General features: G+C 42.0%; 1 protein-coding gene across 2 annotated transcripts in view; it reads left to right on the top strand.

The window, feature by feature from the left end:
* ATG2B (autophagy related 2B) overlaps positions 1 to 25,376 on the top strand; it is a 61,349-nt gene that overhangs the window by 18,620 nt on the left and 17,353 nt on the right. The window contains exons 8-30 of one of the 2 annotated variants that reach the window (XM_054567062.1): positions 241 to 426; positions 1,420 to 1,574; positions 1,667 to 1,772; positions 2,456 to 2,717; positions 4,004 to 4,154; positions 4,910 to 5,002; positions 5,135 to 5,323; positions 7,094 to 7,367; positions 8,726 to 8,828; positions 10,370 to 10,568; positions 10,859 to 11,001; positions 15,476 to 15,633; positions 16,004 to 16,176; positions 16,632 to 16,782; positions 17,734 to 17,933; positions 18,100 to 18,180; positions 19,413 to 19,519; positions 19,663 to 19,755; positions 20,334 to 20,404; positions 20,765 to 20,841; positions 21,115 to 21,285; positions 23,064 to 23,205; positions 25,029 to 25,231. In XM_054567062.1, coding sequence (XP_054423037.1) covers positions 241 to 426; positions 1,420 to 1,574; positions 1,667 to 1,772; positions 2,456 to 2,717; positions 4,004 to 4,154; positions 4,910 to 5,002; positions 5,135 to 5,323; positions 7,094 to 7,367; positions 8,726 to 8,828; positions 10,370 to 10,568; positions 10,859 to 11,001; positions 15,476 to 15,633; positions 16,004 to 16,176; positions 16,632 to 16,782; positions 17,734 to 17,933; positions 18,100 to 18,180; positions 19,413 to 19,519; positions 19,663 to 19,755; positions 20,334 to 20,404; positions 20,765 to 20,841; positions 21,115 to 21,285; positions 23,064 to 23,205; positions 25,029 to 25,231 — 3,488 coding nt within the window. The remainder of the gene's footprint in view (positions 1 to 240; positions 427 to 1,419; positions 1,575 to 1,666; positions 1,773 to 2,455; positions 2,718 to 4,003; positions 4,155 to 4,909; positions 5,003 to 5,134; positions 5,324 to 7,093; positions 7,368 to 8,725; positions 8,829 to 10,369; positions 10,569 to 10,858; positions 11,002 to 15,475; positions 15,634 to 16,003; positions 16,177 to 16,631; positions 16,783 to 17,733; positions 17,934 to 18,099; positions 18,181 to 19,412; positions 19,520 to 19,662; positions 19,756 to 20,333; positions 20,405 to 20,764; positions 20,842 to 21,114; positions 21,286 to 23,063; positions 23,206 to 25,028; positions 25,232 to 25,376) is intronic. The other variant, XM_054567063.1, reaches the window with a different exon arrangement.

Below are 25,376 nucleotides of genomic sequence, written 5' to 3' on the forward strand. Positions count from 1 at the left end.
CTATGTTTGCAGGCCGTTGATGTTGCTCCAAGCACAGCCTCACAGCGATAATTGCAGCACTGGCTCGCATGCTACAGTGTCTCTTTTGGATGGTGTACTTTCATTTTATCAATTGTAATTCTTAGGAAAGTTACTTTACAAAAATGTTGCCATTGATATTGGATAAGTGGGTGTTGAGAGAGAAATGATTAAATAACTCCTAATTTAATTGCTGTGTTTTTCCCTTTTGTATACTTGTAGAAAATCCTAGCAAAATAGGTTTAGGTAATAAAGATAGGAAAAATCGACCCATGCAACAGGAAGAAGAATATCGCATTCAGATGGAATTAAACCGGTATTATCTGAGAAAAGATTCCCTCTCTGTGGGTGTATCTTCAGAGCAAAGCTTTTATGAGACAGAAACAGCTCGTACACCTTCTAGCCGTGGTAAGTAACACAAAAAGTTGACACCAGAATCATACATTGTCATCACAGAGCAAAGCAAACTTAATTTAGGCCACTGCGAAGTGGAGTTAGTAACGAAAGAACAGAAGACCCATACTGTAAGAAGGTGTAAATTTCTAAGTGTAAAATCCTAACCCACCGTTACAGTGGTAACCACAACATTACAGTGACATGCTACAGTATCCTTTTTTGATTATGCAGTTTATACAAATCATGATTTATTCTAAGGAAAGTCAATTTACATAAATGTAGATTTATTCAAGAGATAAATGGGGGTAATTCTTCATTTTGTCAAATTCTTATGAGCTCACATAGTGACTTATAGATTCCTTTAAATAGGAACCTTTCTCTATTAATCTGTCAATTATATGTAAATACAGTCTTTATCTAGTTTATTTTGCATTTAGAGGTGTTTTGGAATGTATGAGTACTAATACCCTAAATAATAAGAATCAATTTAAGTATGGAATATTGAATGAAATAGAAAATTTAAGTCAACGTAAGAACTTTTGGCCTTAACAAAGTTTATTTCATGAGTGTAAAATAATCTCCAGAAAGAAAGAAGTGAAATGTAAATAGAATTCAAAATAATACATGCAGTTTTTTATTTTTTAAAGAAATAACTGTATCCATATGAAACCAGAGGTTGCAAGATATATATATACCATTTTAATCTGAATTTTAAGTTCTAAATTGTAATATGACACTTAAAAATATACCAATTAATACTGCATATTATACATCAAAGTTCTCCAGCAAGATAGCATAACCTTCTGTTAACCTATGTTCAGGTGAGTTTTTACTGTACCATTTATATCTTAGATCCAAATAAATTGCACCATTGGAAGTAACAAAATTTAGGGTATCACTATATCTGAGATAACCTGAAGGAAGAATATTAATGCATATTTACTTAATTTAAAGATGTAGATTTGTGTAATTATAATACAATTGACAAAGTTTAATTCTCCCTAGAAGAAGAAGTTTTCTTCTCCATGGCTGATATGGACATGTCCCATAGTCTCTCTTCTCTTCCACCCCTGGGGGACCCCCCAAATATGGACCTTGAGTTATCATTGACGAGCACGTATACAAATACCCCAGCAGGATCTCCATTAAGTGCCACCGTGGTAAAGTATTGTTTAATTTTTCTTCTGTTGTTGAAATCTTGCTTCTAAAATTCATGACTTCATTCATGTGCTTGAACATAATTCTTCTGTAGCTTCAGCCACCGTGGGGGGAGTTCCTCGATCGCCACAAAGAGCCGCCGGCGAGAGGGCCCGCACCGCCCTCCAACTTGCTGCACCCGCCGTCCTTACAGAAGGCTCGTAAGTGAGAACACGGCATTGGTGGACGGTTCCCCTGGATTTAAAAAAATTTGAAATTAAAAAAATGCCATTATACTGCTCCTTTCCTTTTCCTTCATAATTATTTTTTTTTTTTTGGTCTAGACCATTTAATAAAGTTTAGAAAGAAAATGAAGCATTGTTGAACAGTTCACCATGAAGTGTTCTAGTATAGTTGCCCATTCACTGTATTTTTTGCATATTTAAATACTTAAGTATTTTTAGTAAAAAGATCATCATAAGTTTCTTCTTATTATTGCAGTTTAGGAGTCTGAATCAACCATCTGATTTTTGTTTCACTGTTTAATTGACTTGAAAGTGAACCTCAGGTTTCTTCCCTGAAAAATTTAATTGGGATAGACACAAGGCTTAGAGGAGCGTTTGGTGAGCAGCGTGGGTTAATCTCTGACTTTCCCAATACTTTTTATTAATGCAAAGTTTTGTTCGACGTTTCTCACTGCAGCATACTCTTTTGTACTTCAAGTACCAACGATCCTTGATGTAAAATGCAGAAAGATAACAGTTTAGTTTATTTAATATCACTCAGATTGTTGGGTAATCACCTGTTTTTGAAAAGTAATACATAAGTGTTTCATAATTTTGATATAATGGATTATTTTTAAGTGTTAAATTTTACGTATGTAATTTTAACACATGTGTTTCAGCTCTCCCGTCTAGGTCTGTTTCAGTGGATGAATCCAGGCCGGAACTTATTTTCAGACTCGCTGTGGGGACTTTCTCTGTCTCTGTGCTTCACATTGACCCGCTGTCTCCACCCGAAACGTCATTGAACCTTAATCCACTGACACCCCTGGCAGTAGCTTTCTTTTCTTGTATAGAAAAGATTGATCCAGTGAGGTTTTCAACAGATGATTTTAAGTCTTTCCGAACAGTATTTGCAGAAGCTTGCTCACATGATCACCTTAGGTAAGTTCTCTCATACTTATTAATGATCCTTGAAAAGGAACCAAAAGTAGACTTTTGCTTTTATCTATCTATCTAACTCTGTTTGTTTTTATAATTCACATTTTATTTGTAAGTGAGTGGAATGAATGAGGTTTTCTTCCAGTGCTGCAGTGACGTTTACCATAGAGTCTTTCATTCAGGTTATTTGGCGCCTGAAATATTCCGATACAAGCTCCCGATAATCTGGCATTTGGAGGTTACCTTTTGTTCGGCTCCCTGCCCTGCTCTTGCCAGATTTCTTTGACCACATTTGCCATCATACCCACCGACACCATTACAATCATAAACACAGCTGTTGTTGCTACTGGCTTAGCAGGGGTGGCCGGGGGGGTCAGAGTAAAACGAGCCTACGAGGGGGACTTGGAAATGGGCCGGACGCCGCCAGTGGTCGGGGGGCGCCGCCAAGGCCGGCGGAGCGTGGGCGCCGCCGTTTTCACCTTCCGCTTGAAAATCCCGCGCTGCCCGGAGAGCCCATGATCTCTTCCTGGGTTGGGTTCTAATAAATGAGCTAATTAAATTTGTAAGTAGATTATTGTTAATGTGCATACGCTGTTTATTTTAACATGAAAGTGACCTATGAGTTGTTGCCATGCTATTTTATAAATACAATGATTTATATAACGTATTAATATTTTTAGAAAATATTTTGGGCTTTGAATTTTAACTTTAACATTTTTAAGTATTAAAATTAATATATAAATTAGTTTTTATACTTAGCAAAATAAACTCTGCAGGTTTAGAACCATGGTGTTTGTTTATCATCAAACTGCAAAAATGTTATTTTCTTCCAGTTTTTGACAAGGTTTCAAGTATATGTCAGGAGGAAATATAAGAAAAGCAATACAAACTAGAAAACTACCTTCATTTGAACTCCACTGAAGTTTTAAAAATATTGCATGATACTTTTAGATAATTTTAAGGAACTATTACATATGTATATATTATTGATATTAAAGGTTGTTTCCCCTGCAGTGTAAATTGCAGTGGATAAAGAAAGGAGAAAGGGCAGTTTTGGGAAAGAAATATATCCTGGATAATTTCCTGTCAGCAGAACTGGCTTCTTTATCTTACATCAGGGAACTTTGAAGTGATCTTTCTGGTTAATATCCTTAGGAATATTATTTAGAAGTTGAATTTGTCAGAATAGGTAGGTAATCGTTATACTTTATTAACAATTGTGTACTGTTTACACATTGTTTAATCTAGAAATAAGTGGATACTCTTAAATGCTGCATTTCTTATGATAGATTTATAGGTACTGGCATCAAAGTATCCTATGAACAAAGACAAAGATCAGCTTCCAGATATTTTAGTACGGATATGTCCGTTGGGCAAATGGAACTTTTGGAGTGCCTCTTTCCAACGGATTTTCATGCTGTTTCTCCTCACTACACAGAGGTAAATGCTAAACACCTTTCCTTTGTGATCATTCTTTAAATCTGTCTTGCTTTTTAAGAATTGTATGAACAGCAATGGTTTTCTTTAAAAAAGGGATAGAAGTTATAGAGGAAGAGGGAGGTGTGTGTGTGTGTGTGCGTGCACACGCGTGTGTGAGCATTTGAGTTTTGTTGAAATAGATTTTTAAGTGTGGCATTCAAGGCCATAAGAATAGGTTTAAATTTTAAATTTAGAGTTGACTTTTTATAGAGTGGCAGACAGGTTATGGGACAAATGACTTCATTTCACTCATTTTTTAAGCATTCTTAATTTCAGAAGAATTCCGTCCATTCCACAGATAGCTGCTGTGTGCTAAGCCGTGTTCACTGCGGAGGACAAGTGAAATGTCTTATGTTCCTTTATTATTAATCTGTTTTTATTTCTAACTTAATAGTGTGTCCTAGAGAAACTTCAAAGCTATCAAAGTGACATTTGTTGCTTTTACCCTGCCCTTATGTATTGTTTTATTTCAAAGCACTTCTTGGGCATTAATTTACTTGCATACTTCCCTACATTTTGTAGACGAAATACTAAGTATCACAGAAGTTAACTCACTCCTCTAAGATTCTCATTGGCAGTAAGTGACAATGAAAACTTAAAGCAAGGTTTTCTGACTCCAAAAAATTCTTCCCAGTATTACATTAGCAGCTCTATTAATTCATGTGATTAAAATTATAGCTTAATATTTTACATTTATCTTCATCTTTGTTTTTAAGCTTTTGATGTTCCATTCCAAAGAACGGAGTGATTCTCATGCCCCCGCGTGTCTCCAGCTTCACTACAAGCATTCGGAGAATAAAGGAGCCCAGGTCAGAGGCCCTTTTCTGTGATCACCACCTGTAAATTGACACTTGGTATATATGTTGTCACAATCGAAAGGTTTTACCTTGGTTTCATACTATTGTTAGTGATCCTATTAATGCTTTCCTTTTTTCCTAAAGGGTAATCAAGCAAGACTTAGTTCTGTTCCTCAGAAGGCAGAATTACAAATTAAACTAAGCCCAGTGTTTTGTGAGCTGGATATCAGTATTGTGGACAGGTTAAACTCCTTGCTGCAGCCACAGAAGCTTACTACAGTGGAGATGATGGCATCTCACATGTATACTTCATATAATAAGCATATTAGTTTGGTAAGTGCTCAAAAGTTCAAGTCCCAATCAGAATTATTGCTAGCTAATAGGCTTATTTGGATTATTTCTGAGCTTACTCATATGTTATAAAAACAGCATCCTTTGTAATAATGAATAAATGGAGACCTGTTTTATGTCTGGATACTAGATTGGTAAATAAGTTTTGTTAATATACTGAGTGAAATTCTATGTATCATTTTATTTATTTAAAAAATTTAAAAAATATTTTAAATTTATTTATTAGAGAGGGGAAGGAAGGGAGAAAGAGAGAGAAACATCAATGTGTGGCTGCCTCTTGCATGCCTCCTACTGGGGACCTGGCAGGCATGTGCCCACTCAATCTACTCAGCCACACCAGCCAGGGCATCTATGCACCTATTTTAAATGATGGTTATACAGATAGTGCTGTGAAGAAGGCTCAGGAAGAAGTAAACTTTCATTACAATGCTGTGAATAAAATTGATGTATAGAAAATGAATGGATAGAAATATACCAGTTGGTAGCAATAATCATGTTAGAGTGATAAGACTGGATTTCCTGCCCTCTTCTTTGTTATCTGAATTTTACACACTGTGATATAATATCTTCACAAAACTTTATTCACGCATTTCACAAAATACCTGAGCCATCTATAAAATGTAGCCCATATAAGTTATACTTTTGAAAATGGAAACATAATATAATAGATTGTGTTATTGAGTATCACATTATATCGCTTTTACTTAGATTTGGTGCCTGGTGTCTTTTCTAAGCAAATCACATAAGTCAGATTTGCTTCTATTAGGAATTTTGGGGCTGTAGGACCAGGGATAGAGATAACATAAGCTGAAAAGAAAAGGGAGAAGATATGTATGTATTTTTACTTTATTTGCTTCTCCCTCAATTAGTGATGATATTCACATTCAATCAGCATTCTTTATTTTTTGTCACCAATTGCTTGTTAGTTTAAGTTCTGTTGGGGCTAATGTCTCTAGTTGCTGTTTGCCGTAGATGTATGGGGACAGTGGTTTGATCTATTGGGTCATTTGTGCTGAAGTCCTGATGGTATGTTTCAATACATTTTAGAGAAAGAATAGACATAGGCTTTTATCTGAAAGGTATATCCTTTGAACTTTTTATTATACCATGGCTTTGAGTAAAATGGTGCATATGTGTTTTGGTTTCTAAGGGCCATTTGATTTGATCATACCCTTGGGTTGGATGGGAACTCAGTAAGTCATTTAATGAATGTTTATTTAGAACCTGTGATTTGCTAGCCTCTGGGCTTAGTCCTTGAAATATAAAATGAATCAGGGATAGGCCTTTGCAGTTGGCATAATTGATCTGATTTCACATTCACACTGAGTCTTTAAAGTAGCATGTTTGTAGATAAAGCCTTCAAACTGAATATTGGGTACTAGAGTGATTTTTAACTATGGAATTTGTTGATGAGTTAATTTACGTGATATTCTTTTTTAGTCTATGGTAAGATATATATGCATCTATGGTGCCTGAGTCTACACTTTGGTTCAGATTTTATTTTTATTTATTCGTTTATTTTATATGAGGATTTGCCTTTTGCCAGTAGTCCTGGCTTTTGTTCACAGCTGTTGGACTACCAAATTTCATTACACTAAACTAATATGGTAGTGGTTATTTTGAATTGTATTTTAATGTATTATACTGAGTGAGGAAATAGCAAGTATACATATTGTAATGTTGAATAATACTAAGGTGATTTATATTTATTTACTTAACATTTGGCCTTTTTTGTGATGCTTCGTTTTTTAGCACAAGGCTTTCACTGAAGTATTTCTAGATGACTCACATAACCCTGCAAATTGTCGGATATCAGTGCAAGTTGCCACGCCAGCATTAAACCTTTCCGTTCGCTTCCCAATACCCGATCTTCGATCGGATCAAGAAAGAGGACCATGGTTTAAGAAGTCGCTTCAGAAGGAGATTCTTCATTTAGCATTCACAGATCTAGAATTTAAGACTGAATTTGTAGGAGGATCAACCCCAGAACAAACTAAATTGGAGCTCACCTTTAGAGAACTAGTCGGTAAGATTGAATGTGCCTGCAAAGGCGCCAGACTATCAACACACAACTGCTACTGAAACTTAGAGCATGAAAAGTCTTTGACAGCTGCAAAATGTCATAAAATTAAAGAACATTATGTTAGAAAACAAGAGTAACAACTTTTTTCCCGCATTGCCTACAACTATGTGATATAGGTCAGTTTTTGGAAAGAAATGACCAAGCACGATGATTCAGTCGCTTAGCTGATACGTCCTTCTCCACGGGCGTGCGCCGCTGCCGGCTCCTCACCGAGCGCCAGCCACGCGCCCCCTCCCGTGCAGGGCCGCGGCCGCGGGGGCCTGAGCTTCACCGCGCCCCCTTGTTCCCTGTAACCGCCATCATAACGTAGGCTTATTATCTCCAGTCATTTCTGTCATTCGGAAGTGAGGGATCCGTAGGCTTCAGAGGAGGGACCGCCCCAGATCATGTAATGAGGGGCAGAATCGAGGTTCTGACCCAAGTCTGACACTGGAGCTTGAGCTTTTTATCACCACACTGCTCTCGAGTGACTTTTCTCTGTAAAACCTGTTTTAAGTTTTTCTGTATTACTTTGCTTTTGTCAGCTAATGAAGAGTATATATACACTCAGAGTGAATCGAGTCCACGAAGAACTCAGGAAGATTTTGATGTGGGTTTTGTGTGTGCGTGTGTGGTTTCGTACCAGCCTCCCTCTGCCACTCCGCCCTCCGCCCACACCTTCCTACCATCCCCCGCTCTGCTTACCTGCAGCTCTGGGAATAGGCTGCACAGTTTCCCTTCCCATCTTCTCCGAGTTTTACAAGTTCTTAGAGATATTGGAGATTGACTGTTGCCAATTATGACTTCATGAAAGGGCGTTTAGAGGTCATTGAACCTTTCCTTTTCTCCATCAGTAAAAACTCATTATTCTGGAGGAAAGTCAGTCTTTGTAAAATGGAATGAAGAGACATGTATAGGGTTATTGTGAATAGAGGTAATTCTTACAGTGCTTGACATAAAATCGACACTTAAGACATGTCATTATTATCTGTGTTCCTAGATTAATTTCCTAAACTTTGAAGAATAATCATTCAGTGGCACTTGTAAGCGGCACCCGCTGTATTTACTGTCACGATCATGCCCGTGCACATTAAACACTGGTACTTAAACATTTGAGTATGAGCAGGAAACGACATCTTTAATTTACCTGCCTGTTCTGTCTCCCCCATGTACACTGGAAACAGGAACAAACGAATAAATGCCGTAGAACTTAATGTTGCGCTATGTTCCTGATTTAGAGGATCTTTGTTCCCCTAGGGAGGAAAGTACCTTTCAACCCTTGAGAAGACATGCATTTCAGTTAATCAGCCTTGTTTTAATAGGGTCATTCCAGGAAGATAAAGGAGGGCCATCCATTAAGTTTTTCCACGTGTCTAGTGGAGCAGATGGAGATACGACGTCGTCGGATGACTTTGACTGGCCACGGTGAGTAAGCAGGTGGATATGACACATACCTGCAGTGAGATTTTCCTTCCAAAAATAAATTACTATCGTCTTTTGAACCATCATTTTGGCTATTGAATTTAAGCTAAAAATATCCAGCCCCGATGAGAAAACCCAGAGGGAGATGGACAAATCAAGTAAGAACTGCATATTGAGAACTGCTCTGTGAAAGGTGTCTGTTAGGTGCTGTGAGAGATGGAAGCGTTAGCGGTGTTCTCTGGTCTCAAGTTTCCTAGTCAAAGCAGAGGGACCAAAGAATCATTGATCATTTTAAAAACAGTTCAAGGCTGCAGCAGAAGAGATAGCACAGGGCACCATTTGGTTAGTTGTCAAGTGAATTTTATCGTCAGTGATGCTTTGGAACAGTGCTTTTCCAATCTGGGTGCTTTTACAAAGTACTGGTTCTTGGGCGGAGAGAGCCTGGGCCCCGGGGCCGGGTGGGAGTTACAGCAGGTGGTCCAGGGCGTAGAGGGCGCCGCCCTTCAGGCAGCGCAGGCAGCTGTGCCGTTAGTTACAGCACGGTGGCCTCCTTCGGGCTCGGACTGTTATTGAAAAGAACTTAGTTTACTTGAAATAAGGATCCATTATCATATGGAAGACTAAGCACTTGAAGCCTCTCTGTAAGTGGTCTTTTCCTGTGCTGGTTTGCTGCCGCCCTCTTTTACTCTCGCCTCCTGTGCCTCAGACCTGCCAGGCTCCTAGGCCGGGCGTTATCAGTGCCCGCCTGGCAAAGCCGCAGGAGTTCAGAGCATGGGCTCTCCTTGTAAGATATGGATCTTCTTTAGTTATGTAATTTGGAAGCACAATGACATTAGCATATCTATAAATTAGGAAGCAGTTGTGATAGTTTATAACTAGAACCAACTGGTGCCATCCGCGTAGGGAAAAGACAAAGCCCTGGGAGATGCCACACAGGTGTCTGTCTTATTCGGGGTGGCCACGCTTCCTCGTGACAGTGGGCTGAGGCGGCAACGAAGAGACTGCAAAGCCTCGTGCCAGCGACGAGCCCGCAGGGGATGAGCGCAGCCTCCTGTGACTGAGCCCTACAGGCTTCGCTGTGGCAGCTCTGAAAACATTCCCTCACCGGGCTCTCCTTTGCCATTTGAACAACTTCTGTGCCCAGGGTTTCCGAGGTGGGCGAGTGTCCCATCAGAGCACAGGCTGCAGGCGGAGGGATCCGGGTTAGCAGGGCTAAATAGAACTCTCAGGTAGAACTTGCTGAAAGGTGGTTTTATAAATATGAAATTTAAAATTAATCTTTGTATCCTCAAAAGATCAGAGTTTCAATTAGCTAAGAATAAAATGTTAATAACTTTCTTTTGTTTACTTGTCTCATCAGTTCCACACTTTTAAGTTTATAACATGTCCAGAAGTGGGGTAGATTAGATATAATTAGACTTTGCGAAGAAGCTGGATCCCGTCATTAATGACTCCATCAGCGGTCTTTGTATTAATCTTCATAAAAATTAAAGTTTTGCAGTTAACACGCAGATCTCGATTTTTAAAATCGTCCTTGCTCTCAGAATCGTGCTGAAAGTGAACCCCCCAGCCATGCATTCCATCCTGGAGAGAATCGCGGCGGAGGAGGAGGAGGAGGAGGGGGATGGCCGCTATCAGGAAGAGGAGGAGGGCGGCGCACACTCGCTGAAGGACGTGTGTGATCTCAGGAGGCCGGCGCCCTCTCCCTTCTCCTCTCGCAGAGTCATGTTCGAGAACGAACAGGTACACTGCCGGTGTGAGCGAGCCACGGAGGGATATCCCTGGGCACGTAGCAGTGGCTTTCAATCTTCTTAAGGAAAAACAACGGAGTATTCTGTTTGTGCTAGGTTTTTTACTCCAAGATTGCATGTCTATATTTTTTTCTTGGTTAAAAGTTAACAGTTACATGCTTGCTTATTTATTGATGTACCAAGTTCTATACCTAGATTACTAGAAAGAAGATACAGTTACTACTTTAAACATAAAATGGTTATTTGATGCATTTTTTTTTGCACTAAACTGTTATGTTTTAGATGGTGATGCCAGGAGACCCTGTAGAAATGACGGAGTTCCAGGACAAAGCAATCAGCAATTCTCACTACGTGCTGGAACTCACGTTACCCAGCATTCACGTAACGCTACCGAATAAAAGCTTTTATGAGAAGCTTTACAACAGGTGAGTTTAAACACGCTGAGTTGCTTCCTTGGGGCGGGCTCTCCTGCCTGCCTGCCTCCCTGCCTCCCTCATACCCCGCCCCCCCCCCCCCCCCCCGTCGCCCTTTCTTCCTGTGCCTCGGCCTTCTCCCCGTCGTCAGTGTCAGTGTGCTCTGTGCGGTGCCGACCGCAGGACCCTTCCTGTGGCTGCGCGCCGCTGTTACAGCGGGGCATCCTGAGCAGTGTGTCTCGTAACTGCGCTCCTTGGGTGTGTGATGTTTAGTCCCTGTGCCCTCCGTCCCCTCCCCGTGGGTCCTGAGCACGTACCTCTTCCCTGTGTGCCGTGGCACGGAGACAGCTGGGGCGGGTCCGCGCGGAGGGCCGGCAGATCCTGGGGTGGACTCGGGTCCTGGGGTCTTTGTGCAAGGAGCATCCCTTCTCAGGGTTCGAAAAGGGACCTCCTTAGGATTATGAGCTCTAACTTAGAAACTGCAGTGGAAAAATTCAGATTTGACATAAATGGCACCCTGGAGGGAAGAGCACAGCCGGTGAAGGGCTGGGCAGTTTGCCTGGCCTCCAGGGCCAGCCTCCCGCTCGGTGGCGGAGGGGGCGCTCGGTCGGCCTGCGTGGGCTGTTGGGAGGATCAAGTGGGACGAGCCCTGGGGGTTCAGGGGATGGCGCCTGGCACGCCGTGAGCTCGCGGGAGCCAGCTGTTACCGCGACCGCTCCTGCCGTCTGCGGCAGCCGCTTCTGCAGCGCGCCCGAAAGGCGCTCACGCGCGGTTCTGGGTAAGGGCGCCTGGCGTCTGCTGTCACCAGCTTCCCACGTGTGAGCGAGTTGCTCTAACTTCCGTTCACATTCAGGGACTTCAGACTGGCTTCCGCTGTGGGTTTACTTGGTATCAAATATCACTGGCCCTTTGTTCCTGAACTGTTAATAATAAGCTGGGTCTTCTCACTGACCACCAGTGACCAGGACTGTTGGTCTTAGGATCAGAAAATTAAGTTCCAGAAAGATCTACTTAGTTCAGTAGTCTTGAAGATGAGATTCGCGGGGTAGTCCACTGACTATAGGGAGAAAATGTTAGTGCTTCCATTTAATTTAAAAAAAAACTTTAAAATTTTATATTTACTTCATAATATACATAATCTATAAGTCATAGTTGCAAAAAGTTTATAAATTTACATTAGACAGCTTCCATAATTTTTTTAACTGTTAAGTCTAAAGTTTGGAAACTACTGACGTCTAGACTGTTGTCCTTACTTTGTACTTGAGAAGCGTGTCCAGGAGCGTACGAACGTGCGAGGCGGGGAAGACTGAGCCGAGTGAGAGGACTAGCTCAAGGCCCAGCCCGGGGGGCAGAGGGCTTCATCCCTAGTTTGGTCTTTCTGTGGTGCCTGGTTGCTGGTTAAGCTGGGATGCTAGAGCGGTGATACACACCTTAAACGTGCACTTTACAAATGCAGTGTGATCTACCACTTCTTTTTAAAATATAGGAAAAGGCCTATTTTTCAATATGAGTCACCGGTTGGAATTTTTGCATCATGTATATCCAAAAGGCTTTGTCTACAATTTTCAGATTCCGTTTCTTTAAAGTAAACAAGAAAAGTTTCAAAGCAATTTGCGTGCAGAGTCTTAGGTTTTAGGATTTTTCCACCTCGGTCTGAATAGTCAGAAGTTATCGGTTAGCACAGCATTTAATTAAACTATCCTTACAATAGTAAGCGCAGCTGGGATGAGCAGACCTGAGGCCAAACGCCGCTGACCTCACGGTGAATACAAGGACAGGAGCTCAGCGGGGGTGCGGCTCTCGGCCTGCGGGAAGCAGCCTGTGCCAGCAGCCCGTGGTCGGCTGGCGGTGGGCTGGCGGTCGGCTGGCGGTGGGCTGGCGGAGGGGGCCACCGCCCGTGTGACAGGTGGCGTAGCCGACAGCTGACGTCAGGGAACTGCGGAGTGTCTCTTCAGCCGTGGAGCTGGTTCCACGGGGGCTGCTTAGGAGTTTCTCTTCCTCCTGACGCTGCCTGCTTGCGCTCTCAGGCCCCGGAGCTGGAAGTCCCGAGGGCTCCCCCGCGCTGTGTACTGTGTGACTCACGTATTAGGATAGATTTATAAATTTTAAAATTAATATTATTTTAAAAGCGTTAAACATTCTTAAACTTACAGAAAAGTTGCAAGTACAGCAAAAAGAACTTTTTTTCCCCTGAACCATTTGAAAGTAAGTTGCTGACCTAGTGCCCCTTCACCTTGGAGCACCTGGGCATTTCCCACATGCCAGGACATTTTCTACACAACCACAGTTCACCAGTCAGAGCGAGGACACCGATAGTACACGTTATGACCATCTAGTCTGCAGAGCCCATTCAGGGTCTCCATGATGTCCTTTATATATACAATTAAATAATCTCTCCGAACGGGAATTATAACCAACTCTATCTTTACTTCACAACACTTTAAAATATCGGTTTGTTTGTTTACTGCCTTGGTCAACGAGCTCTTTTTAAAAAGACAGTCTCAGGTACAGGAAATTTTTTTCTGTGTTATAGGTCCTTTAGAATAGAGTACAAAAAAGAATTCTAATTGGTTTTATTAAGTATTTATTGAGCTTCTATTATGTTTTAGGCTTATAGTCAGAGAATCATGGTAATGTGTCCTTAAATATCTTGATAGTAAAAACTTCACCCAATGTTTTATAGTATTAATGATATCAAGACTGTGCTTCAACCAAAGTATAAATAAGGAAAGAGTAAAATCATTTATTTACATACTTCATTTACATACCATGAACTCAGGTTTTCCTTTAAGTAATAGTTTCTCTTTGATGTACGAAGGTAAGAGAATGGTTGTAGGAAGTAAGGTAAAGGAAGAGCATTTCCTGAGAAAATCCATTTTATGCCTTCATTATGTAGGAGTTTAGACTAAGATCAGATTGACTCTTTTGTTTTAATAAAAATGCCCAAGAAGCAGCGAGCCAAGAGGGTGCTGCACGGTTTGGGGGCACTGCAGTCAGTGCGTCTGAGAAGAGACATATTTCTGTCCCCTCTCCCTGGTGTCTTTCACTTAGAGGTGCTTCCTTTTGGGTCAGGATTACAGTCTGCAGCATTCACTCCTGGTTTATTCTTTCTAGAGCTTCAGAGGCTCAGGAATTGGCCTGGGATGTTCCTGGACAAGTGGCTTCTCACAGGAAGGGGCCTGGGCTACATCACTGCGTGGCGTCTTGCTTGGCATTCACGCTGGGCTGTACCGTGAGCTTGTGCGCCGGGCAGTCCCTCCCTGTGCGTCGTGCACTGGTGCCTCCTCCTCACACCTTGCACTGCCTGCTCCGTGGGAGCCGCCGGGCCGGGCACATGGGAAGGTGGCTGAGGGGCTAGTGTAGGAAACAAGGACATGCAGTGATACTGCGTTGTAGATGGGGTGGTTCAATTGTGTATGTGTAGAGGAGAGGCCACGGGTCCAAATCTAACAAAGGGCCTTGTAGAGGACACTGAAAAGCCTTTGTTTTCATGAAAACGTAGCAGAGGTTTTGAGGAGAGGGTAAGGGCAGGACATCTGATTAGTGACAACTAATCCTTTATAAATGTAGGACCTGGTAGTAGCCTAGCTTGACACCTGTCAGCCCACTAGTCACCAGTGTTGACTGGAACTACCTTGCTAGTTAGAAAGAGTTCCTTTCTTGGCCTGGCCAGGTAGGTCAGTTGGTTAGAACATCATCCTGATACACCAAGGTTGAGGGTTCGATCCCCAGCCAGGGCACATAAGGAATCAACCAATGGATGCATAAATAAGTTGAACAACAGATCGATGTTTTTCCCTCTCTCTCGCTAAAGAATTATTAAAAAATAAAAAAGATTTCCTTCATTTCTTGTTCTGTATACATCCTTCGTCTCATGCAATCTTCCCAATGAACCTGCTTTCTGGTGAAGAGGGAAAAAGCGGATATCCCTAGAGACAGTAAAGGAAAAGTGCATTGGGAGCCAGCCACGATCTGGTCCCAGTTCTCCCACTGATGAGCTGTGTAACCTTGGGCGGGTCCCTTAACCTTTATGAGGCAGGTTCTTCAAGTGCCACGTGAGAGTGAGGATGCTCCCTGGGCCGCCCAGTAGCATGGGCGGGAGGGACAAGGGAGACAGTGCATGATCTGTTCTGGTTCACAGCGCGCGCTCATGTGTGAACAGTCTTCCTTTTTTTTGTTAACTTCTTTCTTTAAAGTGCATTTAGATGTATGTAATTTGATACATGTAAAACAGGTAAAACTAGGCAGCTATCTAATTAGTTATCTAATTGTACAAATTCCTTTCTCACTGCCTGCATTATAGCCATATCAGTTATTTTTTTCATTATATGAACATAATTGATATTTAAAAAAACCTGTAGAATCTAATTTCTATTTCACCATCTAGAAAAATTATTATTCACATGATTTCTTAAAGGGATATTCTTTAGTTTGCCTTCAGTTGAATTAGGAATTATGTACTTATTTTTCAACTTTGTCTTTATAGGATCTTCAATGACTTGTTGCTGTGGGAACCAACAGCTCCTTCACCAGTGGAGACTTTTGAAAATATTTCCTATGGTGTTGGGCTTTCGGTAGCCAGTCAACTGATCAATACCTTCAACAAAGATAGCTTTAGTCCATTTAAATCTACAGTTCACTATGGTAATATATTTTAAATTTGTTCTGATGTCAGTGCCTGGTTTATCAATAAAGTAGTAGCCTTTTTAATTGATGGTATTTTTCATTTATATTTTATAATACTTTGTAGTAATTTACATTTCCGCACTTGTATCTGTATATTGAGAATATTGATATTAGTTAAATATGTTCTCTTTATAGTGATAATTATATACATTGTCTGAAGTTCAGTGGTGAAGTGAAAAAAATATAGCAAGTACATTTTTATTGTCATACCAGATTCTTTATAAAAATAAACAGGTTGTAAAATAAATATTCTTGTGCTAATGTTCAAGTTGCTATTTATTTAAATAAGCTGTCAGACCCATGTAATTGGGATGCTTATTTCTCATAGACGAGGAAAGTGGATCTGAGGAGGAGACTTTGCAGTATTTTTCTACTCTTGATCCCAACTATCGTTCCCGTAGGAAAAAAAAACTCGACTCTCAGAACAAACACTCGCAGAGTTTTCTCTCAGTTCTTCTGACTATTAATCATGGATTAGTGGCAGTGTTCACAGATGTTAAGGTAAGGATTTACACACCTAAAGTGGTTTTTCAAGTGCATCCTCTTGTAAATCTCCCGTGAGAGCAGGTCCAGTCACTGAGGGAGTTTGGAGTTGTTTCGGGGGCCGAGGAAGATCAGTTTGCCGAGGCACCTCGTGACGACAGGCAGCATCTTTGGAAATTTACCTTTCATTGCAGACCCAAAGACAAACATTACATACACCTTCTTTCGGAGAACACGTGTGGTTCCGCTCCTGAGATGATAACTAGCGATTTGTCCGTTGTAAAGGAGGATGAAGGACAGGGATTCGTTGGATAGAAGAGATCACTTCTTCTACTTCCACTTCAGGACTCAGTTTTAGCACCACTATGTCGGACGGGTCAAGCGTCAGAGCGCTCGGCCGCGACTCGAGGGGTTCTGTCGCAGGGCCTCTGCCTCTCAGCAGCGACGCCCCTGTTTTCTGATCTTTCCGTTAGCAAGATGATGGCGATCTGGTGGGAGACAAGCACGGTGAATTCTGGTTAGAGTTCAGCAGCGGTTCGTTGTTCTGTGTGACAAAATATGAAGGGTTTGAGGACAAGCACTACATCTGCCTTCATTCCAGCAGCTTCAGTCTATACCACAAAGGTAGGGCAGGTATTAAATGTATGTGTTTTGTTCACTTCTGTTTAGACATGTTTAAATTTTGTTTAATAAAATCTATTGAGAACAGAACTCTGATATAAGCAGTTGTTTTCTGTGGGGTTTTCTGATTCCACTGGCAAAGGAATACTTGTTGTTAAGTAGAAGTTGACTGTTCTTTTTTTTGCAATATGATATAATTCAATGGTATAGAGTCTACCATTTAAAAATCTACATTTCTGTAGTTTTTAGTATTTCACAGAGTTGTGTAACCATGATCACAGGCAACTTTAGAACATTTTCATCACCCCCAAAAGAAACTGCATCCTTTAGCTAGAGTGCCTCCCTCCCCAAGCCCTTCCGTCCCCTCAGCCCTAAGCAATCACTAAAGTACTCTATGTCTCTGTGGATTTAGTAATCCTGATGTTTCCTATGGATTGAATCGCACAATATATATGGCCTTTTGCTCCTGGCATTATGTGTTCAAGGTTATTGAAGTGTATTAGTATTTCATTCCTTTTTATTGCCAAATATTCCATTTTATGGAGATACCATATGTTATTATCTATTGATCAGTTGATGGGACTTTACATTCTTTATTCTCAAGCAATATTTCATTTTGGTACCAGACACAGACTTTGCCATTCTTTGAGCACATTTCCTGTGTTACCTTGTAAATAGACTTGAGATACTTGCACATTCTTAATGTTTACCAGATTTTCATACTTAAATTTAATTATCCTAACATTTTAATTTTTTTGAGTTTGGGACTGCCAATCATACCAACATTAGTAGAGAGGGATGGATTGTTAATGCCAACTCAGTTCTTGCTCATTTTGCCTCCAGAATCGTGTTGTATTCAGTGGAAGGACGTGGATTTCTGTTTTCAGTTCCAGAAGTCCATGAACTAGTTTCAAGTAACCATTTTGTTATATTTTCTCCTCGACGTGGACGTAGGCCTGGTGGACGGAGTGATTGTCCCCGCAGAAGTGCGGCTGCCTGGCTCAACCCGCCCGCATTGGCTGGAGCCCACGATTTATTCCTCCGAAGAAAATGGCCTCAGTAGAGCTTCTTCCGATGGTGTTGGAGGAGACCCTTCGAATATGCTCTCCGTTGCAGTGAAGATACTGTCTGATAAGTCAGAGTCCAATACAAAGGTTTGCATTTTAAACTTTTATACCGTTATTTCCTTGCTGTTGGTTTGATTACTAGCTAAAATGATTGCATAAAAGGCAGCACATTGACCTGGTTTGGGAAGCTTCAGGTTTTGCATGGGAGGGGTGCGCAGGCGGTGAGAGAGAGTCTTTGTGTCGCCTTGCACAGGAATTCCTCGTCGCCGTGGGGCTGAAAGGAGCCACTCTCCAGCACAGGGTGCTCCCTTCCGGGCTGAGCTGGCACGAGCAGGTAAGACAGCCACGTGTGATTGTCAGTCCTCTTAATTGTACATGGGCAGAGTCACACTGAAAGGTTTAGAGACCCCGAGTGGTCGGCTCAGGGCATTATCACGAGGCAAACGCTCCTGTGTAACCACCTTTTAGGCTGGGGAGTAGACCAGTATCAGCACTCCAGAATGTGATTGATTTTTTTTACCTAGAAGCCCGGTCCCCAAACATTTCAAAGACAGAGTTACCCTGTTTGTCATCAAAGGGAAGGATTCGGTGTCCCAGGCCCTGCGGAGAGCCTGGCCCGGGGGAGCAGTAAACGGTGTGTTGACTCACACTTCATGGGCCATGATTTCAGAATGACCCCCTAAGCCAGTCATGGGGTTTGAGGCAGTTAGAAGGGTTTCTGTAATCAATTTCCAGTTTAATAGCTATATATGGTAAATGAAATATAATTGTTTATTTTTCGGAGGATACTTTGGATAAGAAGTTCACTCTTCTTTATGTGAGAATGAAAACTAGCACATTGATTCTTGTTCATTTTCCTTAGAAAGGAGCGCTTTTTGTGTGCCAGGAAAATAATTATTTTAAATTTGAATGCTTCCAGAAAGCTTTTTCCATAAAAGCACGTAGAACACCAGAGATACTCTGTGTATCTACCTCCCTTCCTGTCTACGGAACCGTGAGGAGAGCGTCCTTATATCCACATCTGCGAAGAGGGGAGAGAAGCGGTCGGGGTGAACCCTGGCCTGGCCGCAGGGGAGAGCCTCGGCCCCACCCCCCTGTCCGCTTGGGTTGGAGACATGCGGGAGCGGGGTCGGGGGGAGGGCCTGGCTTTCAGACTGAGCTGGGGTAAGCGAGGGGCAAAGAGCTCCCGACACTGGATTATTTAGAAAACCAGATGGGTAGTTTTAAGCAATCTTTAGGAAAATTCGTTTCTTTCCAGAACTGTTTCAAGGAAAATAATATGAAAGCATATTATACATACTTTGTTAGTTTCATAAGATAGGATTTTTCTAAGGTTTCTGTAGCAATGCAGTTGTTAGATGGGCCTTTTTATTTCAAGTTCTAGTTTTGTAAATGCTTTTTGAAATGAATTTCTTTAAAATGATTATTTTTTCCTTTTAGTGTTTTGATTTTCCAATAAATGGTTGCTTTCTGTACGAGGCATTTCATTTTACATTGGTATTAATGATGTCCTACCAACACTTTTTTTCTTCTAAAGCAGGACATTTTATATTTTTGTGATTATAGATTTTATACTTCTTGAATATTGCTGATGAGCCTGTTTTGGGATATAATCCTCCAACTTCATTTACAACTTTTCATGTTCATCTCTGGAGCTGTGCACTTGATTACAGGTTAGTTCACAAATGGGACAAAATAAAATTTTATTATTGAAAATATCTACTAAGTTTTAAAAAGAACATATAATTCAGTCGCGTTAAGGTGCCAAGTGCTTTCTAAAGAGGACTGACGTTCTGATGTTTCTCTTTGGTGTCAGGCCTCTCTATTTGCCGATCCGGTCTCTCCTCACGGTCGAAACTTTCAGCGTGTCAAGTAGCGTCGCCTTGGATAAGTCGTCCTCTACTCTCAGGTGCCTGCGTGAGCCTCATCGTGCGCCCGGCGCGGCTGCCAGGACGTGCCGGCCGCTTTCTAAACCCGTCTGTCACATCCTCAGCCATTTGTTAAAATCGACATTCTCTAACTAACAGCCACGTCCCTCTATCCCAGTTTTCGATTTTCCTTTCAAAGATGATTCAACTGATCTGTTTTATTCATTACTGGATTTCATTTTTAGGGAGGAAATAATTCCCAAGATTGTTTATTTTTATGTGTGTGTGTGTGTGTGTGTGTGTGTCTCCCCCATAACACCTGGTACACTTTATTTTCATAATTAAAACCTTGTGAATTTGGGGATTTATTAAAAAGATGCTGAAAATTTAGCATTAATTTGAGCAGATGATTTAATCTCATTCTTTACAGCCCTGGCTGGCACTTGTCAGCAGTGAGTTTTAAAAAGATGTTACATGACATTTATAAGTTAGAAGCTGCATATGACTTTGATAATATCATGTCAGAAAGAATGACACAACTAAGTATATAGGGATCAAGTGGTATATAGTTGAGGTTTGTTTTTTAGATGTTGATTTTATCTTTTTTAATTTTCCTCAGAATAATCTTGGATGAAGCTGCTTTACATCTGTCTGACAAGTGTAATACTGTCACTATAAATTTGAATAGAGGTAAGAGTTTAAAAAGACCATAATTAGGTATAGATGAATGCTTTTTAATTGTTTTTGTGTGAATATCTTAAAGCATTTAACTCTCGAATAGTGAACTAAGGATTTTATGAAATGTTAGTTTGAAGTCGTAATGACCTTAAGTACATCAAATTATATATAATCTATTCACTGTAAGACAAATTTTGTTTCTAATGAAGTAAATTGTAGGATTTTTATAGGATGAAATTATATTTATGTTGCATATAAATATTTGTAGCACTGCCTATCATGAATTGCAGAGAGGTGCTAGTTTTATTAGGTGTTGGATAAACATTTTTTGAAAGCTATACTCAAATCCTGTATTAATTTTTAATATTTTAGATTATGTCCGGGTGATGGATATGGGGCTTTTGGAATTAACCATAACTGCAGTGAAATCTGATTCTGATGGAGAGCAAGTAAGTTACTAAAATAAATGGAAATTTTTAGTCGTCTTATTTTTTACTGGAGAGACTAAAAATGTATTGATTTTAAAATTATTTTTCCACTTATCTAGTTTTGGTCAAAAGTAGAGAAAATATTTTAAAATTAAGATTGAGTTATTATAAACACACATTTCCTGCGACAAATCAGATAGTCACGTGATACCTTATTTAATGTAAATGTATAAAACAAGGAAGTCTCTGTCTCGCTTGGAAGCCATTGCACCCTCTGCTCTGTGTCGTGTCCAGACGGGCTCGCGCTTTGAGCTGCACTGTTCCAGTGACATTGTGCACATCAGGACGTGCTCAGACTCCTGCGCCGCGCTCATGAATCTCATCCAGTACATCGCGAGCTACGGGGACCTGCAGGCGGCCAGCAAGGCGGAGGCGAAGCCGGGAGCCCCGCAAAGGAAGACCACGGTACAGTTGGCAGCGCCGTTAGCGCACACTCACCCCCTGCCCCGCTCCAGCGGCGTGAGTGACAGGTTTACATCAGCGCGGTCTTCATGTCGGTCATAAGGTAGAAGAGGAACGGAAGAATCACCTGTCTGCTCCTTACCTTCAGGGCGACGGGGTCTGGGAGGGTGGTTCCATGGGCCTTTTTGGAAGATCATTTTGCTGTTTGATATTCTTTGTTTCAGAACATTCAGTCATCTCAACCAACAGAATACTTTTTTTAGACTTAAGTTTTATTTCCATCTGTCCTGAGGAAATAAAGAAAATACTTGTCATGTAAGAGCTTGTTACATGCAAGTGGTATGTAAACATCCTTTGAGAAAGTAGATGGCAGGTGTTGCTATTACCAGAAGACTGAGTTATGTAACAGTATTTCCGTGTTTATCTGCAATACCCTCCAGTTTTCAGTGCACTTTCTGTGCTGCCCTTTTGCCCAGGGTGATACTGAGGTGAACAATGATTATCTGTGTCACAGAGGAAGGAGCTGAAATCTGAGAATTTATGTGATTTGCCGCAGTTAGTAACAGAAACAGCAACGAAACCCAGATATTTTGATTCCTGATTCAGTGGTTTCTTACACCTCCAAGAGCCACCTCCCTGCCCTCTTATGTCCAGATCGAACAGTGTCCTGTTTGCTCAGCACCTGACCATCTGTTGGCGTTTTTCTCTCTCCCCCAGGCCTCCCCTGGCAGCGGGGTGCTCCAGGCCCTCAGGCGTGGAGCCCCCCCCACCTGCCCCGCCCCCGCCCCGTGGGCCTGGCTGGCCTCTCACCGCTCTTTCAGGGTGACCTCACCCTTGGTTTTGAGGGACTTGTCTGCTTCTGGTCTCACTGCCGCGCTGGTCCCACCGGTAACGGGGGGACGTGTGACATGTCCCCTGCTGCTTATTCTCTGGAGACGTTCTCCAGTTCATTGAAAGTTATTTTAAATTATCCTTTTCAAAATGGATCTTTCCATCTTATTATATTATTTATATTTTGATTATTTTTTACTTTTTTATTGAATTCACTGGGGGAACATTGGTTAATAGAATTATATAGGTTTCAGGTGTATAATGAACACATCATCTGTATATTGTATTGTGTGTTCACCACCCAAAGTCACATCTCCTTCTATCCCCATTTATCCCCCCTTTACCCGCTTCTACCTCTCCCCACCCCTTCCCTCTGGTCTTTCCATTTGAGAGTCCTACGCACATTTAAAAGCATGGTCTGGATTGAATGAATCCACAGTTCACTAACCGGAATGGTTGAGCATCAGGGTTGGAATTGAACCCCATGAAGCACCATTTGGTAGATTTTCCCTCTTTGTGTGCCCCCACTGTCGCGCGGTATCTGTTTGTCCCAAGAGATGAGGCCGTGAGCTGCAGTGACTCGGTCTCAAAGGCCGGGAAGTCCGCGTCGCTGCAGGTGTGAGCAAGTTGGACTCTGCGGAGCAAGATCCTCTCTCCCCCAGCTTCATGGCCCCGTTTTTCACCTTCTCTCCCTTCTAATGTGTTGCCTCTTTGAGATCCCAGTTCCCTGGGATGACATTAATTTTATGCGGCAGCAGTTGTGAGGGTGCCCAAGATACTAAAACTCACGCTGAAAACGTCACAGCTGCTGGGCAGAATATAAAAACATGAAGGTGCTCCCGTGCCTGGTGCTTTTGTAAAGTGGCGTGTGTTTCTGGGACGACGTGCTGTTAACTAGTTTGCTGCTTAGAGCAGTTGCGGCTCTCTTTAATTGGTCCTTTTGACTGTAGGTAGACTCCGGCGGCCCGGCCTCCTCCCGCGGCCCGGTGCTCCCCGAAGCAGATCAGCAGATGCTACGAGATCTGATGAGTGACGCAATGGAGGAGGTCGACGTGCACCAAGCCGGCCACTCTGTGAAGCCGCAGGCGAACGGTGAGGCAGAGCGGGCTTCTCTCTGCGAGTGCTGCTGTTGTAGTCGAGGCTCGCGTTATTCCTGTCCTTCCCAGGTCTTCAGTGGGTGACTTGGTAAAGAAGGAACGAGTCTGAGTTTTGGCAGATACTTACTAGTCACTCAGCTTGTGTTCACTGAGTGTGTAGTAGTTAAGTAACACTGAACTGCTAAAGAAACCGACACTAAACCAGACTTGGAATCATTCAGAAGTGATAAAACAGGAAATACTTCAGAGTTATATATTGTAACTACTGTTCGGAAAGGATTGGAATCGGTGCTTTAGACTTTAGTGAAAGTGTGGTAAGTTGGCTTTTAAAAAGTGGATAGGACTGTCCTGACTGGCGTGGCTCAGTTGGTTGAGCGCTGTCCTGCAAAGCAAAAGGTCGCCTGTTTGATTCTGGTCAGGGCATGTGCCTGGGTTGTGGACCAGTTCCCAGTTGGGGCATGTGTAAGAGGCAAACGATTAACGTTTCTTTCACACATCAATTTTCTCACCCTCTCTTTCTCCCCACCTTCCCTTCTCTCTAAAAATAAATAAATAACATCTTTAAAAAAAAGTGGATAGGGCTTAGGTATGTAGAGGGGAGAGAGAAGTTATCTTGACAAGGTCATTAACATCAAGGACAAGGACAAAGGCATGTGGGGGCCCTGATTACCTAGCAGATCAGGCTATTCCCTTCTTATAGAAAAGAAAAAATAGACAATAAGGTTGGATAGACAGGGAGGAACCAGATGGGAAGCATCTAAGTATTTTGAAACATTTATCTGAAAAATACTTTTTTTCTAATTGGATGAATTTAGCTATTTCTATATGTGGTGAACTCTTTAATTATTAAAACCACTTTATGGTGTTATAAGACTTTAGCGTTAAATGTTGCATTCATTCTAAATTAGAACTAAGGCAGCAAATGGGAACCGTCAGGTTTCTATGTTCCACATGATTTATAATACACATTAGCAGCTAACCTACTATGTGGGGAAGACTATTTAATGACTATTTACTGAGCAGCTTCAATAGGCAAGATTCTGTACGAGGCCCTGGGCACTTAGCAAGGATGAGTAAGCTCAAGGTGCTGCCGCAGAAGGACGTAGAACCCGGCGTGTGGGCCTCTGGAAGCAAAGTGTCACTTTCATTCATCTACTGCTCTCAGTCCACATTAAGTGTTTGGTTTCAATGACTGAATAGAGAAGGACTTGGTGGGTGTCATATGAAATAAAATGTATACAAATATACGTTTACGTAGAGATTTTGGTGCAAATGCCCTCTTTTGTGAACTTCATATCTAAAGAGCTATCTGAGAACAGGTGTCCCATGTGGCTCAGAGTCGCCTGGAGAGGTGCTCAGCGCCTGCTGCCCTGCCCCTCCCTGCGCAGAGATTTCCTGTAGTTTTGGGTGAGGCTTGGCTGGGCACCGCCGGTTTCCGCGGCTCTTGTAATGCTGTCCGAGACGTCCCCTCCAGAGCTGTACTCACAGGCCAGAGCTGTTGGTGTGCCACTCTGGCTGGAACCAAGCTCCAATCCACGCTGGCCAGCTGCTGCCAAATTCCCGAGCCTCTCTAATGCCAAATAGCGAAGAGGAGACTGTCACTCCGGGAGACCATCATTTACTCTTTTCTTAGAGAACTTCAAACTTATTTTAGTCTTTTTATTCGTAGTCAGAGGATAATTGTAAGAAAACAACAGGGTTTTGCAGATGAAAGCTCTCAATGTAACGTGTCCCTGACACACGGTTCAGGTGCTCCCTCAGCATCGTTGTCGATGTTTCCGGACGTGCCAGAGCTGAGTGCTGTGGTCTTTCTCCTAGGCATTTTGGATGAAAAGTCTCCCGTTCAGGAGCCGTGTTGTTCAGACCTCTTCCTGTTTCCGGATGAGAGTGGGAATGCGTCCCAGGAGCCCGGCCCCACGTACGCCTCCTTCACCCACCACCTGATTAGTGACGCAATGACTGGTGTGCCTACTGAAAACGACGACTTTTGCATTCTTTTCGCACCAAGGGCAACCATTCAGGTAATAAATCGATAACATAATTGAGGCCTTATGATAGCGTTACAAATTGAATTGACCAAAGGCCTAAAAAGATGCTTTAGATTTTAACTCTTCATAGCTCAGAATTACTTTCTTTTATAATTTACTGCCGATGCTTTCTAAATGT

Source organism: Pteronotus mesoamericanus, unplaced genomic scaffold (assembly GCF_021234165.1).
Source record: "Pteronotus mesoamericanus isolate MK-2021 breed Mesoamerican mustached bat unplaced genomic scaffold, CSHL_Meso_final contig_182, whole genome shotgun sequence".
NCBI classification, from domain to species: Eukaryota; Metazoa; Chordata; class Mammalia; order Chiroptera; family Mormoopidae; genus Pteronotus; species Pteronotus mesoamericanus.